The sequence below is a fragment of the Xiphias gladius genome, chromosome 19 (assembly GCF_016859285.1).
Source record: "Xiphias gladius isolate SHS-SW01 ecotype Sanya breed wild chromosome 19, ASM1685928v1, whole genome shotgun sequence".
NCBI lineage: Eukaryota > Metazoa > Chordata > Actinopteri > Istiophoriformes > Xiphiidae > Xiphias > Xiphias gladius.
In genome coordinates, this window is record NC_053418.1 from 10,704,996 (window position 1) to 10,723,619 (window position 18,624).

Consider the following 18,624-nt stretch of genomic DNA (forward strand, 5'->3'; position numbering starts at 1 on the left):
ACTGTGTAAAAGGGGAAAGTGGGAATAAAAACAAGAGTGCGATAAGGCTAATTACTGACATTAGTGCACCAGTTGTTACTGAGTGTTCATCAATATTTATCACGCTGCCAGTGTGCAATGCGAGCATACCCCCCTTTACACACTCAACCACACATCACTCACGCTGTTTTGGCAGAAAACCACTTAAAAGCTTTTCACCACATCTCATGGTCTTCATTAGGAGAATGAGTCTGCTCAGTTCACTTACTGGCTTTTTTTTCCGGAGCTTTCAACTTCATCAGCCCATGAGATGTGAATGGAAGCTCTGGCAAAAGCTGGTAATCAGATCTTGAGTTAAGATTCTTTCTTACTGGTTTTTTTTTTGTAACTACCTGTTATCAAGATCAAAAATGAAGTTTCACACTCAACATAGACTGAAAGTTTTTATCAGTCTCATTTCTCTGAGGTCTTGTTCCGTTGTTTCTGACTTGTAAATGAATTATGTGACATCTATCTTTCGTTGCCATTTTGGCCGGGTCTCTCTTATAAAATAATATAATGTATCACAAGAGACTTCCTGTGTAAACAAAGATTAAATTAAATAAATAAAACATTCAGACCTCTCCAAGATTTTGGCAAGGCAGTCAAGTCACAACCCAGGACAGAAATGATAAACAATGCGATGCAACTAAACAAACGACATGTGTACACCTCTGCATGCGTGATAATAACAGTGACGTGGGGCGAAGCAGACTTTCAGGTGGCCACCTGGCTATACATGGATGACCTTTGGCTCGTCGCTGAAGTCCAGGGCCTGCTGAACTCCGGCGAGCTGCAGGAGCCAGGTAATGGGCATGTGGTCCAGGTGGTTCATGTCGTGATGGCAAAAATGAACTCGAGAGCCTGCGGACAGAGGGAGTGAGGGAGAAACAGAGAACGATATAACACTATGGAGGGAGAGAGAGAGAATAAGATTGAACGTTTACAGGGATACAAGGAAGTAGAGAGAGAGAGAGAGACGGGAAAGCTTGCCTGGTCCTGCAATGATGGCTCCACCTTGCTGATGTAGGTCACCCTGAAAGTCAAAGGCAGGGCTAGTCATGGCCCTCCATATACTCTTCATTTGGCCCACAAAAACACCAGACTTCACATGAGGACTAGGGTTTGCTGATTGATAAAAAAAATACACACACATATGCAATTCTTCATTATTTACCAGCGTGGAATAAGTTGACTCATACTGCCCTCATACTGTTATTGCTTTACCGGAGTTTGTGAATTTCTCCTCCCTCTTCATCCCAAGCTTCTGATAAATGCACCTCTCCGGGTCCACATATATTTCATGGGGATAGCCCGTCAGCGAGCAGAATGGCTAGATGAGAGATAGAGACAGATATCTCACCTGCATGTACAGTATGTTCAAATTCAAATTCAAGTTTATATGTAATTAATTAGTAATATAGCAAAATGATTTTTGATCCGCTTTAAGGACCAGGGTACAAAAAACAAACAAACAAAACATAAAAACATCTAGGTAAGTGCATCAAAAACCTCTGCAATAAAAGATTTGATTTAAAAAAATCTAATAGAGTGTGAATCATAATAAAATGTGCAGTTACACTACATCACAACTGAAGACTGAGAACTAATTCAGCTTGACAGAAATCTGTGGGACACTGCGATGTGATGTACATTGATCATAAATAAATTACCTGAATATGGCGATGAGCAGACTGACCAATCACAATCAGTCTAATGTCCGCACCCTGCAACGACACACATCAAATTTTGGATTGCTCAGAATCATTCATTTACATTGATTCTAATCAGAGCTATCACTGCAGTATCATCCGTGATTTGTATGTCGAACTTGCAGCTATGCTGCCTGGTGTGATTGCCTCCAGTGCATTCATAGAGATGGCTCCGTGCTTACCTCCAGTGCTTCCCTAGGTATTTTGCTCAAGTCATCCACATATTCTTTGCAGCTGTAGCACAAGAAATTCTGCGGGGACATACAGTATATATCGTGTTAATAGGCTAAAGTAACATGAAATATTACATTACCTTTTAAAACTCTCATCTTGCACCTATAGAGTGTTTTTAGCTTTCTGCCTTCACCTAGGGACACCATCTCTTCATTCTTCCACTTCCATCATAGCATGGGAAGTTGCTGGGGCATCTGTCCAGCAAGGCTGAGGCTCACCTGCGGCCCTACTGTGATGCCTTCAAAACAAGCATCCCTCGGGGCTCGATCTAATTATCTCCCAAACTCTCGTGATTTTACGAATGCAACCTCTGGCGGGATACCCTACAACTCATCAGTGGGGTTAAGCCGGACAAGAATGTTCTCCCTACCCGCACGAAAATTATGACCGATGTCCTCTCTTGGTATAACTTCTTGAAAGGAATAGAGACTCCGTGCCGGTCGTAAATCAAACAATCTTCGACATCTTCAAGGCGCATATCGACAGAAGGGGCCCGAGTTTCCCCGTTTCCTCCTGTTACTTGTCGAGTTATTGGTGAAACTGCTTCAGCCATTTTTTTTTTCCTGCGTCTTCCTGAATTCGCACTACTATTTTGGGAGATGCCTTGTAGGCTGGAGGAGCTGCCTAGTGGCTGGAAATTCACGCCCATTTGCTGTGTGTGTTTGTGTGTGTGTGTGTGTGTGTGTGTGAGAGAGAGAGAGAGAGAGAGAGAGAGCGAGCGCGAGGGGAGAGAGGTCAGAAAATGCCACTTAAGGTGAATAGGAAAGAAATACATATTTATTGTTAATAACAGAAATAACCAATAAACAATTCTACTATTCATCATTTTACTGAATGCAGGACAAAAAACTGGCAACGGTGCACACGTGCAGCTACAACCATCTGTATATGTGATTAAAACTAGCATTTGCAGGATGTCGTCTGGTATTTGTGCATGGCGTGCTGAGAAACAAGTCACCGTCTGACACCCGGTTGCACATGGGTACTGCGCTGTGCCTGGATGAGCCATTAAAGGGATATTCCAGCAATGTAATGTGGCATTTCCATTAAGCCGGGGAACTGGCAAGAGACAGATACGAAAAAGAAAGTCCAAAATTGAAGCAGCGGGGGCTGATGTTCCTGACTTTTACTTCCTTAAAGGCCAAGCTCCCCAAACAATGGATCCTGCAACTACCATAAAGCAGTTCAGTAGCATTTTCCATTGAACTTTCTCTGCTTTCCTAAATGCCAGACTCCACACCTAAACTTTGTAATGCAGACTTTCCATAAATTCTGTCAACTCAAACTAACACTTTATGCTGATATCACCAGGGTTATTTTCTCAAATGTACTCATTACTTAATATAGATATACATTATTCTGGAATGGACTACTTTGCATAATGAGTACTTTTACTTTTTGTACTTTAAATATACACTCAGTTTGCAGTTCATAGGTACGCCTAGCTAAAACTAATGCAGTGTAATACAACAGTCCTGCAATAAATCCAACCTTCGTGAAGGTTATAATGTTCAGTTTGTGTTGAGAGGTGTTGATTCAACTGTGTGATCAATTTGGAGGCTGCACTTTGTGGTGCTGTTGAACTGTATTGCGTTATACGGACAGGATTAAAAAACAGAAACGCACTGCAAAGATCGGAGTACTTCTTCCACCACTGTTTAAGCCACAGTTACTTCAGGCTTCGTTTCTCCCTCTTGGCCCCACAGCTGCAGCTTCATCCCGCCCTCACGACGAATTACGAATCGCTCTCGTCGGCTTCCTTCGCTCTGCTCTCTCGGTGCGGAAGTGTTGTCCTCCAGAGCAGAGCAGCAGGAACAGCAGCTGCAGAGCCGGAGCTACGCTAGTTCAGTAGCGGGGTTCCTTGCGTCCGTGTCTCTCCTGCCAGGACTTGTCAACGCTCACCTGGACCGTGCAGGATAGCAGTATTATGCGAGCACCGTCCGGAGTGTGGGAGCACCGTGTGAAGTGGTGAGAGATGTTTCATGTTGAAGCTACAGCTAACCTAGCATCTAGTGATGGAGCAAGCTAGCCTGTCAGAAAGATGACCCGGGTTAGCAACGGAACCGTGTCTTTTTTCCCTCGAAGTGAGGTATAGATATGTTGCTAAACTGGAGCAAATGTGAGACATAAACCTGTCACAATTTCAGGCAAAACACAAACGTCACGTTCAGACTGCTTTGTGCCTGTGTGCCTGTGTGCCTGCCTGTGTGCCTGCCTGCCTGCCTGCCTGCCTGCCTGTGTGCGTGTGTGTGTGTGTGTGTGTGAGAGAGTGAACGTATGCTAAACAAATGACCACCTGTTCACTGTTTACATCTTTGTGTTTTCATTCGGCAGCAACCAGCCGATGCATCGTCACTAATTCCTTGATAGACTATAGCAATACAACCAATCTGCTATTTCGTACTCTAATGTAGGTAATCGAATTAGGGTTATAATTCGCGACAAGCGATGCCTTTCTCAACACAAGTAATACAAGTCAAGTGGTCTCGACACGGGGATAAACACAGCTACAGCTGCTTTGTTGTGTGCTGTACTGTAGGCTTGATGATGAACTTCATTATCCCAGAAGGAAAGTGATCAACAGTGCAGACCCAAACAACCATCATAAAAACTTTAGAAACTAGCGAGCAATCAAAGACGAGGTGCACGCATGATAGACAGCCACAGGAAACACAACACCGTCTCCATTGGTTATAGCAATGTGATTATTTGCACGTGTATTATTTGCACCACCAAAGTACAATATGCATTATTTTCTAAATGTCTTCCCCTGTCCTATGGAGGGGCCTTATGTTAAAATCTAGTTTTAAGGCCTTCATTATTTTAGTTCATATTGTCCTCCTGTGGACTATATTCCTAAATAAAGCTGTGTGTAATCAAATCAGCCCAAACTAAGTCATATTAAGTATTGTTTCAGCACGGATGATCTGGTTGCACAGGACTTCATGGGAACCTGAAGGCGGCAGGGTTTATATTCAGAGGGCAGTAGTCCAGTAGGGACCCACGGCAAATTTTTGCCCAGGGGTCCCTTAACGGGTTAATCAGGCCATTCACAGCGCTGTCCCGCTGATTCAATATGAGAACACGGTGTTTGTATAAATGCAGCACAGAAATATACACCATACTTTCAGATAAGCGGCATAAACAGTGGTTCTGCTGTAAGTACTAAAAGCTTCATGCTCAAGACGCACTTTTGAAAGAGAGTGTGTGCACCAGCCTTCCAGAGCTGCAACTCCTGCTTGTGTGTTATAGAGTGCAATAGCTGATGGGATAACGGAATTCCTTGTTCTGTTACTCTTGCCACTGGGGGCCTGAAGATGACAATCGGATGGATGGGCCTGAAACTCAATAAACATATGGTTTTGCGGTTAAAGTAGCAAATTTTCAGTTTTTGTATCACTGGAGACCGCCTTGCTGAATACCAATTATTTTGCTGGCAATATTCATGGTTTTGCCGAGTAAATTCTTCTGGGCAACGTTAACACGCCAACAGGGGATAAGGAATGTCATGACACTCTCAATAAGAGACTTGACTCAACAAGCTAAGATGTCACTGTCCACTCTAGTAATGTGGGCTACATGGAGAGAAGAGTGTAATGACAGCGTCGGCTACCATCAGTCTGTTTTCATCATCACATCTTTTCCTACCTGTTTAAGTATATATATATTTCTCTCTTCATTGTCTTTGACATTTAAAGTATATGTTCACATTTTTTCGGGTCTGTATTAATACTATACACAAATGTCATAATGTACATTAGTGTGCAAAAGTTTTAGGGACTTAAAAAAGCAAAGTGAGGATACTTTCAAAAATAATGCAACCAATAGTTTTTATTTATCAAATAACTTTATATAAAGTGCAGTAAGCGCAAAAAGCCAAAATTTAATCAATAATTTGTTGTGACCACCCTGTACATTTAAAACTACTAATAAAAAGATATTATTGAAGAGAGATTAACTCTAAAATATTTGCTTTTTCCACAATAGAAAATAGTTGGGATAATAATTATTGCAAGAACATATATTTTTATAGTATTTGTCGCTACTCTTTTCTTCTCCACCACACTACTCAGGGTTTGGGTATTGAGCCGCAGTACTTTTTGGGTACTTCAGTCATAACTCTGCCAATTTTATTTTCAGTTAAGTACCAAAACTAAGGTATTCTATTGACACCAATATGATACCACCAATGATAACCAGTCCTGCATTTTTCTGATCTTCAAGGTCCTGAGAAGATTGTTAAAGGATGTATTTACTAATAAATTTACTCTTGTTGTTTTAGAGTTTCCTTGAATCATCTATATGGGCCATCTTCTCTCGAAAAATGGTTACCGCCTGAAGAAGAGGACACGCAAATTGCATCACAGGAAGAAGAAGAAGAGGAACTGTTTCCTGCACGGGCCTTGTATGCTGTGCTTCATTGTCCACAGCAACAGCAGCAGTCTCGACGACGACAACAACCATTTGGAGGCCGTAGTCAACGGCAGCGGGTGCCGGCACAACAGCATCACCGGAATCAGTGTCCCTGGTGTGGGTGGAGTTGGCATTGGAGCAGTAGCTGCCTCGAAGTTTGCTGAGCGATACACAACACTCGCATCTCCGGGGGACTGCTCCAAGTTCCTGTTGTCACCGAGGGAACTATCTATCTGGGAGGGCCAGGGGAGGAGCCTATTGTCAGCTGTTCCTGCCAAACTGATTCCACCACCAGCGCTGTTTCGATCCACTGGGGTGTCTGTGACCGTACCCATACCTGTGCCTGTTCCTGGCTGCACCAGCGACTACACTGAGATGGTAGGGAGCTGGGGAGGTGTCACACCAACCGTACCAAACATTGTAGCTGGTGAAGAGACAGCCATGATTTACCAGTGCTCCTGCTAATTGTTAATAGGGTTGTCTTCACTTAAAGAAATTCCAAGTTTACTAATAAGTAGCCATAGTATTTAGGCTGATCAGTTATTTTTACCCCCAGATGAATGCAGTCATGTGGAAGGATTTCTTAATTAATTCATTAATTAATTAATGACCAAAGAATATTCGTGAAAAGTATGATGCCGCTGATAACCATTTCTGGGAATGACCAATGGCTAATGGTTCATTGCCTCCAAAAGACCTTTAACAAGACTAGGTCAAAACCAAGTATATGGTTGGACAGCCCCTTTATCTGTTTGCTCCCATCCTACTGTTTGTGCTGATATATACAGTATTTTAGTTCAATTCCCAATAAAGCTGTTCTCATTTACATGTTTTTCTGTTCTTGTTGTCAGACAATGGTACAAGTATGAAATAGTGACTGAAGCGCGTCCCATTAAGACTACATGTTAACCAGCGTTCACTTCTAAGCCATTTCCAAGCTGCTGCTCTGCGCCGCTAAAATCCTAATTTTTATAACCGTGAGGTCATCTGACAAAATCACCACACACATAAGTTAAAGACAATGGCTGTGCTGTGATTTCCGCTATATATACTTGTATAATAATCACTCAGAGAGAAAGTTAGAAGCTCATTCATGTCTGTGTCAACTGCTGTGCGGTCAGTTGAATAAGACTCATAGACAGAATTGTCCCTACGGAGCAAAAGCCTAACCTTGCACTCGTCTAGGGAAAGTAGCGAAGGTTTGTCCAAAAAGTTGCTGGATTTGTCCCTAGGTGCTTTTGTGAAAAAAAAACAAAAACAACTTGCTAAAGGGGTGTAAAAAGTTGGTAAATCTAGTTACAAGGGCGCTAAGTCGGCAACATTGCCTGTAAACAACCCCCCAAGGATGCAATAGAAACTGTGCACACCAATTCATTTTGTCAGAGCAACAGCCAATGGGGAAACTGCAACACTCGGCAAGCTGACCAAAGGTGTAACTTCCTCACTCAGTCACGCGGCATTCGGCTGACCGATGGTGTAACTTTATCGGGCACTCGCTCACTCACTCACTCTGTCAGTCGGTCAGTCAGTCACGGACATTTGTGTTTCTAGGGCTGGCCTGGCTGTTGTGGTCCAGCCAAAAACTACCAATTGACTAAAATGTGTGGGATGACCAAAACCTTTACTGATGAGGGCAGCCCTACTATGTATAATATGTGTTAAACTAGAATTACCGCCTTGCAGTTGTATGCCTCTGCCAACCAGTCAAGTTGCAGTTTACATCCATGTTCTTTCCAGACTCATATATGTAGTGAAGGCTTTGAAGGAATCTAATAAACGGTATTTTATTGTAATTAGTGTATGAAGTCTTGAGTTATGGCCAAAAACATGTTTTGTGAGGACTCAGGGACCCTGATCATGGACCTCCAAAATCTAATCAATTCATCCATGAGTCCAAGTGAACGTTTGTGCCAAATTTGAAGAAATTCCCACAAGGCGTTCCTGAGATATCATGTTCACAAGAATGGGACGGATGGATGGACAACCTGAAAACATAATGAGTTAAGAGTGATCAGTTTGCTCTGGAGAAGACGTGGAAAATGTAACGATTGTACTTGCCTTGAAGTCACCTTCCTAGTCTCAGTGTTAAGCTGCTCATTCTAGGTCATGAATCTTTAGGAGTAGCTTACCCTAAAAAGCAACTTCAGTTGTGATTCACTAACTGTCAAATAAGGTTTTGCTTCTTTTTACAGTACAGAAAAAAACCCCAAATACTTTAATGCCTCATGCAAAGAAGTCCAAGTGTTCTAGATGTAAGGATTACACAGGGTCTCCAATGGTTCTCTCTGTTCTCAAGATGATGTAATTACAGAATTGCAGCAGTCACAAGTCAAAGCTTCATTCTTTGTAGTCCTTGTATTATTTTGTTTTCATTGAGGATCCAAGGTCAGGGGTGCTGTTTTTTTTTTTTTAACTGGTGTTTCAGAACATGGTAGGTGTAAGGTTCTTTCACACTGTAATTGTAATTAAACGCTTTACAGCCAAATCTGCCTTGACTTGCCTGGAGAAAATTGTGGTTCCACCTGACTGATCCGTGTGTATCTCTGGGTGCAGGTGTGTAAGAGGAAGTGCTCAGAGGTGCAGAGGTGCACCCCCTGTAAGCAGCCGCGCTGTGCCTTCGCTGCCCCCGACGGAGGTGTGGAGAATGGAGGAGTGGGAGGAGGCGGAGGAGAGGCTGCCCAGAACTCTGAAACTGGCCACTGCCACCTTCCCCTCTGTCCGCTTCCCTCATCCTCCTCCTCTTCTTCCTCTGCCTCCTCCTCCTCCTCCTCCTCCTCCTCCTCACCTGCTGATGGCTGCTGTGGGTTGGGTCTTCATGCTGATTTGCCCCACAGTTCAGACTCGTCCCCCTGCTGCCTACATCATTATGAGGAGTGCCAGGCGAGAAGTTCAGACGCTGCTGATAACTTAAGTATCAACCATCTGCCTTCCTCCATTCTTCTTAAGGTTAGAGTTCATCAAAGAGTTAAACTGTCTTTGTGTTTATACTGTATTTACTGATGCTTTTCCGTTGATTTGTTACAATTAAAGATGCTAAAATACTAAGCCAGAGCTTAGCAGTGTACAAAGTTTGTTTTTATCTTTTTTCAAAAATGAGCCGCAGCATCTGAATTGTTGTTGATTGGCTTGTCTTTGTGCATTATATCTTCTTTTGCATCCTTGCAGGTGCTCTCACACTTGACAGTGAAGGAGCGCTGTCTCTGTGCCTCCCTGGTTTGTAAGTACTGGAGGGACCTCTGCTTGGACTTCCAGTTTTGGAAGCAAATTGACCTCAGTGGCCTACAACAAGTAAGAACAATAGCGTAGTGGATGCTTTGTCTGAGATTCTATTGTCTTTAGGGATTAATCTCCAACTTCAGTAGAGTAGTACACTTTCTGTCTTTTCAGTTTTAACATTTAACATTTTAGACATTTAGTTGATACTCTTGCTTGGAATGAGTGTGCGAGAGAGCTTTTAGTGTCTTGCCAAAGGGATGGATAACTGCTTCTGGGATCATGTCTGTGACTTCTTTTGTACATTTTCCATAACATTTAGAATAATAAAAAAAGTTTTGTCGTTTCTACTGACTTTCATCTCTCCTTGTGTCCTCCTGCTCCCCAGGTAAACGATGATCTGCTGGTGAAAATAGCTTCTCGGAGGCAGAATGTGACGGAGATTAACATCTCGGATTGCAGAGGGGTCCACGACCATGGCGTGTCCTCCCTGGCCTCGCACTGTCCAGGCCTGCAGAAGTACACAGCATACCGCTGCAAGCAGCTGGGTGACACGTCGCTGTCGGCCTTGGCTACACACTGCCCTCTGCTGGTGAAGGTGCATGTGGGCAACCAGGACAAACTAACTGACGAAGCACTAAAAAAAGTATGCATTTAGAGCCTGAAATGGAAACGCAAGGGATCCAAAGCCTCTTGTTTCAATGTCTAGATCTTTGCTTGTCTGTGATACACCTCTCTCATTTGTTCTTTTTACTCCTAAATGGAAATTGAAGTAAAAACCCAATTAAATGTTTTAGGTGAAGATTTCCAATATTTAATCTTACACATACGGAATAAATTCTCCTTTCTGCCCTCAGCTGGGAGAGCACTGCAATGAGCTGAAGGACATCCACTTGGGTCAGTGCTACAGTATCACGGATGAAGGCATGGTGGCCTTGGCTAGAGGATGCCCTAAACTGCAGAGACTCTACTTGCAAGAGAACAAACTGGTCAGTCCAGCACCCCTGGTCTTTTATTCAGTGTCGTGCTTTTTCCCCCCCTGCTTGCCTCAGGGCCTCTGCTTGTACAAGAGCCCAAGTGTCTGTCTGTCTCTGTTTGGCAAGTGTGCATTCATCTCCGCTAGGCACTCAACGGGAGCGCTTCTCAGCTATGGAGCTGCTACTAACACTCTGGGGTTATAAGAATACTGTCAAAGCACGGTGGCCATGTCTCTTGCATTTCTTACTAGTCTAAGAATTCATGCACAATTACAGCTCAAAACTGTACCCAATGAATGTTCTTCCCACCAGCTTTAAGGATTTCCAGGCAACATCTGCATTACTATACAGATATATTCATTTCCGTTTATCCTCTTTGATTCAACCTGTTTTACCTGTCCTTCTGTTCTTCTTCTTTTTACTCACCTTTGCTTTGACAGACAAATGTATGCAACTGCCATTTCAATACTCCTCATCATAGTTTGATTTATGTTATACATGTGTCTTGTAAACAATAAAGGTGCAATGTACAATCCTTGGTTCAAATATAAAAAGGAAGGTTGCCCCTCCACTAAATTCAAATCTCAGCATTAAAACCAAATATCAAGAGAAAATTGAGTCACTTAATATATTTTTAAATATTTTTTTATTATGATCACTGGACAAAAACAACAAAAGAAAACTTTGAACTAAATTTATATAGTCATGGAAATTAAGAATGGGGCCTTTGATGATTCTATCAGATCTTGGAAGTACGTATATTTGCAGTTGAATCAGTAAACAATATTTCTTGAAACTACTGTAACCCATTAATGCATGAAAATATGTGGTTCATATTGACACCGACTACATGTTTATACATATGTTTTCTGACTAATGCCTTTATCCGTTTATTGACTAATCTCATGATCACAGCTTATTTAGTTTTATACATCACCAACATGGCATGGCCTCAGAAAGCTGAACTGCCTTTTTTTTCTCCACTTTTTTCCCACCGTCCATTTTCCTTTAATAAAAAAAGCAGGTACAGAAGAAATTGACAGACTACTTTAAGCCACCACTAGATGTCGCTGTTTTCAAGTTTCTGAAAACATCCTTGCAGCTGCTTTCTTTTTGTTGGCCACGGCCTGTATTTTAATACAAACGCTGAGTTGTGCATTTCACCACCAAATCATAACCACACATCCTCTTTAACTGCATTTGTCATTAAGTGTTGGATTCTGATGCAGAAAGAGAACATAAATAGTCATTTGGCACGTCTGTCTCTAACCCCCTATTATTTAGATCTTCCTTTTTTCACAAATGCTTTTGTGCCTTTTCCTTCTAATATTTCTTTGCAGTCCACGAGTAATCATGACCCTGATGAATTAGTCCTCTTTAAGTTGTTAACAATAGCTGAGTTTGTTAAAACCCCATTCATCAACTTAATAGTATATGAAATTAGCATTTACCGCTAGGTGAGAGATTTATATTGCTGCTGATAACATTTCAGCACAGCAGTATCAATTTCAGTCATTTTTCAGAGGTGAGATCGTTGCAGTTATTTTAGCTTGCTGTCATTAGGGTGGAGAGAAATGGGCTGCGCTTATATGGGAATTGTTATGTCTAGGCATTGCGGTTTCTTGGCCTAAAATTGTCATTAGGTTTGCCAGGAATTAAGACGACCCAGAAACACTAACTTGCCGTTTCTCAGAGGCCCTTTATTCTCTCTGACGGTTTGAAAAACTCCTTTTTCAACTCTCTTGAAAAAGGGATCTGATTTTGTTGCTTTGTAGGAAAATGGTTATAATTACAGTTTCCAAATGAGTTTGACTGAGTATGTGTGTGAGTTCAAAAATATGCATGAGCACTAATATTGCTTTTTGATATTTAGATTTTGTACTCTTCGAGATTTTGACGTCAAATGATACAGGCTGTTGGCTTTAATGCTGTAATTATGAATATTGTATCACATAAAGGATTTTAATAGGTGGCTCGACCTCTTGTACTTTTACGATCATATTTCACTTTCGGTCAGCTGTTCATAGACAAACTAAAAAGGTTTAAAGCAGCGTGGAATAAGTGTTTTCTGAATGGTTTGTGCAAAAACTGAATGGTTGATCATTTCTGGGACCACTGTGTCGGCTCAACCCTTGTTCTCTACATGAATTAATCCAGGGAATCGCATTGAAATGGGCTTTTTGGTTTTCAGTGTGCTACTGTAGTCATGGGAAACTACAGTGAAAGCCTCTCTAGGGCTACATTGTAAGGCCTCTCCTCTCCTCTCCTCTCCTCTCCTCTCCTCTCCTCTCCTCTCCTCTTGTTTTTTCTTCTCCTTGCTTCTCATTTTCTCTCCTCCTCGCTTATTGTTTTCTTTCCTCTCCTCTCTGCTGGCTTTTGCGGTACAAGGATCCTGTCTCTGTCTCTCCTAATCAATCACAGATGAGGATGAGCCTTTCACTCACTCTAATCTGCCCTCTCTTTCTCCTCCTCCTCCAAAATTGAATAATTGAATTGCTGCAGGATGTTTCTGTGTGGTCTTTCACTCGCCCTCTTCCTTTTTCTTTGCCATGTGCTCACCCGCATACATTTTTTCTGTCTTTCCTTGCCTTCTTCTTGTCGTCGTTGTGGTTTCAGTTCCATGCTGGAGGGCTTTTTTCCCTCTGTTTTAAGTCCATACCCAACTCTGTAGATGGTTAAATAGCTTTTTTGGAGGGAAGGGGGATCATCTTCTCTGAACAAGCTTGTGTAGCCTTAAGGAAATATTTTAACAATACTAGCAGTAATAATATTTGTTGTAATTCTGCTAAAGTTGCTCATTTTTTTTGTTTCTCCTGTCAGTATCCAACAAGTTTAAGCCACAAAATTCTAAATCATGGTTATGAGTTAACTGGCAAAAAGCTGAGGAAGGTTTTGGAGACTTTTAGTGCGGTGGAGATATGAAGGCTGTCCTGCTGTGATGCAAGATTTACAACTGGGAAGTTTCCTACTTTTCCTTTAATTGCAAAAGACAAATTAAAAAGATAATGCATACATTTTTGTCATAATTAACACGCAGAAGGGAGTGCCAATTAGTTTTTTAACAAATGATAGTTAGAAGTTACTAAAGCAGTGCTGAAGATGTCTCCAACTCTGACTAATGTCTTCAAATTTTGTTTACAGTGGACGAATTGGTGCTTGCTCTTTCATTGCTTGTTAGCCTGGGGCCGAATCAGCCCAGGGCCATGGATAACCGTGGGCTAAGAGTGTGTTGTGTGAAAGGCAGGTGACTCTGGTGTCTCTGTATCCCACTCCTTTTGACATTTACCCCGCATTCTTTATTGGCGTTCATCCAGTATTTATGCCAGAGTTGGTTATATTGCACCCGTTGCCTTTCAAGGCTTGTTTTCATCTTCTGAAGTGTTTTTTTTTTTTTTTTTTCCTCCCCCCCATTCATATTCTGTTCTCTTCCACCAGCTCGAAGGTCAAAGGCTCTGAGAATAGCAAATCCCCTCTTTTCCTCATCTCACTTCAATTTGCCGTAGGGGGGAGAGGTAGCCCTGAGAGTTTAACTCGGAGTTGTGTCAGTTTCATAGACCAACTGGTGGACGAACTATAAGCTGCAAAAACCTCTTGTGGCCCATCTTTCCATGTTGGTAACTTTGCACCAATGTTCCTTTCAATTAAACACATCGAAATTTGCAAACATTTTTGCTAGTGAAGCACTTTTCTACTCTCTTTTGCTCTTGAAAGAAAAACTTTATCTGCTCTCCTGTCTTGTTAAAATCAAAGAATGTGCACTTAATTTTCCTGCAGTCTGATGGGAAGATTCTTCCACTGGCTCATCTCAAAGACATTATGTCTGCCTCTGCACTCTCTCTCTCTCCATCTCTCACTCTCTATGTCTTTCACACACACAGTCTCTGATTATTTACGGATTTAATTAGTCCAAAATGTGGAAATGCAAGTGGAACTGGAGATGACCTAACATAGATTAGCATTTGCCCTCAATTTAGGTGTAATTACCACTCTACATGTACAATCAGAGCTTCCCTCCCAAGCTTTCACCACGTTTTCCAGCATTCTAGGCGTTTGGAATGAAAAGGACATGTTTGTCTGTCATGAAACACTGAGAAAGACGAACTGTCAAAGCGTATGGTGTTTCTTGGCCATCGGTCAGCGAAAGAGGCCTCATCTTCCGCTCTGATGGCTGTCTTTCTAGCTTGTCAGTGGTCGGGTTTTTTGCTGGCAGGGGGAATGACAGCGAGGCTACACTGGTCCAATCACACGTGATCGCAGATTAAATTGTATATTGACATTAGTAGATTTAATTAGCCGGATTAGAGCCAGAGCAAAGACAAAGGAAGTGATAATTATAGCTGTCAGTTATAATGGGATAGACCTTTTGACACAAACCAATACAAGCGTGCACGTGCGCACACACACGCACACACACACACACTCTCTCACTAAAATACACTAGGCCTAGTTAAAACACAGAGACAAGTGACACACACATGGGAGCAGCTGAAATGAATAGGTGCCAGCTGCACTGGAATCTCCGCTGGAAACTTTGCTCACATATTTGACTGTAATTATAGATAAACAGAACCACACTGACCAGCCACACAAACATACAACTACACACACACACACAAACAGTGCATTGTCCATCTTCTGTACGAAATCTCCCCAAATCCCCCCTGGTCTTTGTAGACAGGAGTTTAGACTTTTCAGGATGTTGAATGTCAGATGTTGTATGCTGTGTTTAGTCAGTTTAACTGCTAATGGCAGTGGATTATGTCTGTCGGAATGAAGAAAAAGCTCTACTCCTATCCAAAATTTCCATGCTTTCATGTCATCAGGAAATCTTTGTAGTTTCACCTCTCTGTCTTTTTTGTCTTTCGATCTCTTTGTCTCACTGTCTCTGTGGATTTGGGAGGTAGCCATATGTAGATAAGGTCAAGATTGAATTTGCTCCACAGCTGTGGATATATTGTAAGCTTATTTGTCTGTTTATTTTGTGTCATTCCAATGGAAATGCCTATCAAAAAATCTGAAATTCTCATTCCTCTCTTTGCTTCCCCTGCTTTTTCTATTTATCTCCGTAAGATCATTATTTTTCCTTCATTTCTTATTTTTTTTATCCCTTCCTTTCCCCGTGTCTCAGCTCTTTGAGTTTCACTGTACATCTTTGGATCTGATGTTTTAATTTTCCTTTTCATCACATTTTTTAACTTCTAGTTGAAAGGAACACGTTTTGGTGAAGTTTTGGTACTACGGTTGGTACCTTGTTTAGAGCTGAAACAAATAGTCGATTAATCAATTAATCAATCAGCCACTAGTAGGGCTGCAGAGCAATGTTTTTATGATTGGGTCCCTGTTTTGTTGCACATTGGGGTGCGATTCACATCCTGTCCAGGTTTCACTCTCTTCCATTGATCAACCGTTGTCAGTGATACTGTGCAAAGAAACGTAGCATTGAGCCAACAAGGTCAGTGAAGACTGCAAGCCAGTAAACATGGCTGTAAGCAATGCCGAATTTGACATATTTCAAAAACTGGCTCTGAAAATGTGCTATGAGGAAGGAAACACGCTCAGTGTCTTTGTTAGACGTTGAGAATATACGCTGCATTTTGTGTGAATAAAACTGAATTTGAACAAGAAAACTCTCACTTGTAATTTTTGGAGCAAAAAAAACTAGTTTTCTATGATTAAAAAAAATTGAATTTTTTTTTTTTGAGCTTGACTGTCATTCTTGAATTTGGGAATAGCTTTTGACAAAACAACTCAATGTCAATTGTTGTTGAGACAAAACAGGGTATTCGATTAAGTTACCCTGGAGTTTGAGAAATTGAAATCAGCATTTCAGAGTTTTATGAAATTTTATAGAACAAATGATAACTGATTAATCAAAAAAAAAAAAAAAACAGCTGAATAACTGATGCTGAAAGAGTAGTTAGTTCCATCCTTAATTGTGTTTGACTCATAAGGATAGGGACATGGGTGTATTTTGCTAATAAACTCTCTGCATCATCCGTACACGCCTTAACATTTTTTCACCATTACTATTGGTTACATCCTCAGCTAAGCACATTCCTCCACTACGTCCTCTTCATTGCTCTTTTGAAGTGCTTCCGTATCGATCCCTGTCCCCAAAATGCTCCTCTGTGTGTGTGTGTGTGTGTGTGTGTGTGTGTGTGTGTGTGTGTGTGTGTGTGTGTGTGTCAGTGCGTGTGTGTGTGTGTGTGTCAGTGCGTGTTTGGGCACGTTGCTGATTGGCCTTTGCCTAAAGAGTAATCAGATGCATTAATGAGCTCTAACTTTAACTGGGACAGCCGGCTGCACTCAGACACAGACATCATCGATATCTTCCCTCCACCATCTGCCCAAGAACTAAACAACTTTTTACGGGGGAGAGGAAGAAAGGGAAGAAAGGGAAAGCACTTTTATAAATGTGAGTCTGTGAACCATGCCTCCAAAGTGATATTTCTCCTTGCTACAATGTTTTCTTTAAAACATTAGTTACCCCGGGAAAGGATTCAGCATCAACATTGGGCATTTTATCCCTGGCTCCATCAATAACACAGGTGAAATTACTTTTTGAGAAAGAAGACAAAGACCTTGGTGTGGCAGGATGCTCTCTTGGATTCCTTGAGTGGCTCATAGAAATGTTAAAAGTATTAAACTTGTAGAAAGAAAACAAAGTAAAGTGAATGACAGACATTATCCTTGAGAAGTGGAACAGGCAACATAGCTGGCTCTCTATTGCTTAACAGTGACAGGATGCCAAAAATTACAATGGTTATGCCAAAGTCAAATATCCTTGTTTGGCTAGGCAAAAATGGAGAGCAGGGAGATTACTGCCGCTAATGCCTACATTTCTCTTTGTTGACTTGAAAATAGTTGTAGTGGTAGTAGTGTTTACCATCAGAATTGGGATTCAAAACTGTGTTGCCATATACAAAGAGAACCAGTTGCACTGCAGAATAAAATTCTTAGTTTGCTGATCTCTTATTATGACGAGGATCACGGAATTAAGGGCTTGGGAGTGTTCAACATCTCAATAGTCTTGGGAGGAAAAAGTTAGTAGAAGGGAATAAACATTTAAACCGTAGCAGCAGTTGTGGCAGTAGTATATTATGGTATATTTAGAGTAGGTGTGATGTGATGGTGATTTAATGGCACCGGGACAATTTTCTCTGAGAATATGGACACAGTTTTATACATCTTTTATTTTATTTACTGGTTGATATGCCTTTTTTTTTAGGATGACAAGAATCAGCCCTAAAATTTCTAGCAAAAAACAGAAAATGGCTTAATACTGAACAAATCCTTAAAAAGGCGAACACGATTATTATTTACCACAAACATATCCTTGACGATCACTTTCAGCAAATGCCATTAGAAATGAGTTTTAGATCGCCTCTGAGTAAAACAAACAAGGAATTTTGGTTTTGCTCCAGAAACCATGAGACAGTACAAGAGATGGTCAGTTAACTTTGTGCATTTTTTGACAGAATGTTTCCTCGTGGTGTTGGACATTATTGTCATTCTGGCCACTGTCATGAACCCTTTCTTCTTTTCTTATAATCTATACTCTTTCATATTTCATATTTCAGATTGTTTTTATGTGTGTGGAGGAATTGTTTTGGGAGTTTTCGTGTTTGTAAACCCGTTTGCCTAAACTTGCCTGTTGTGGGAAACATAATATACTTTGTATTGAATAGAAGTCAAGTGTACTGCTGCAGACATACCAGTTCCAGTGCTCTTGCTTGATGTGCTTGATTGTCACCTGCAGAGGGTGTAGTAGGACTGGATAAGAGCAATGATACAACAGTGGGCGAGAAGTGGACAAACAGGCAGCTGAATGCAGCTGCTAATACTGCACATAAAAGATCCCATGCCATTTTTAAAAACTTGCGGATAATAATGAATATTTTGGAGACACACATTTTAAATGATCTTTCTAGGTTTCCTTCTTTGTGGTTTATTCACCTGCAACGGTTTGTAGGAACCTTCACAAGAAGTCCTTTAATGTCAGTTTGATTTGGACAAGAACTATGCTTTATAACCAGTTGATAACAAGGATGTAATAT

General features: G+C 41.3%; 2 protein-coding genes across 2 annotated transcripts in view; one reads left to right on the forward strand and one right to left on the reverse strand.

The window, feature by feature from the left end:
- Positions 1-353: 353 nt before the first annotated feature.
- Positions 354-2,532, reverse strand: prxl2c (peroxiredoxin like 2C). Its single transcript, XM_040155657.1, has 6 exons — positions 2,335-2,532; positions 1,913-1,981; positions 1,692-1,745; positions 1,246-1,351; positions 1,012-1,146; positions 354-882 (listed from the first exon to the last, which is right to left on the reverse strand). Exons 1-6 carry the CDS (start codon positions 2,515-2,517, stop codon positions 752-754), a joined length of 678 nt encoding a protein of 225 aa, XP_040011591.1. The 5' UTR covers positions 2,518-2,532; the 3' UTR covers positions 354-751.
- A 1,185-nt stretch (positions 2,533-3,717) lies between these two features.
- Positions 3,718-18,624, forward strand: part of fbxl17 (F-box and leucine-rich repeat protein 17) — a 223,108-nt gene continuing 208,201 nt past the window's right edge. Inside the window, exons 1-6 of the mRNA XM_040154669.1 lie at positions 3,718-3,932; positions 6,247-6,755; positions 8,931-9,323; positions 9,543-9,665; positions 9,979-10,236; positions 10,448-10,579. Of these exons, the coding sequence (XP_040010603.1) occupies positions 6,267-6,755; positions 8,931-9,323; positions 9,543-9,665; positions 9,979-10,236; positions 10,448-10,579 (1,395 nt within the window). The 5' untranslated portion in view covers positions 3,718-3,932; positions 6,247-6,266. The remainder of the gene's footprint in view (positions 3,933-6,246; positions 6,756-8,930; positions 9,324-9,542; positions 9,666-9,978; positions 10,237-10,447; positions 10,580-18,624) is intronic.

Excerpts from the sequence above, each read along its gene's own strand:
- prxl2c (XM_040155657.1), bottom strand. The coding sequence starts at position 2,517 with ATGGCTGAAGCAGTTTCACCAATAACTCGACAAGTAACAGGAGGAAAC. Across the intron at positions 1,982-2,334 it reads CGGTCATAATTTTCGTGCGG|AATTTCTTGTGCTACAGCTG; the intron begins GTAGGGAGAACA and ends ATGTCCCCGCAG. Across the intron at positions 1,352-1,691 it reads CTGCTCATCGCCATATTCAG|CCATTCTGCTCGCTGACGGG; the intron begins GTAATTTATTTA and ends TCTCTCATCTAG.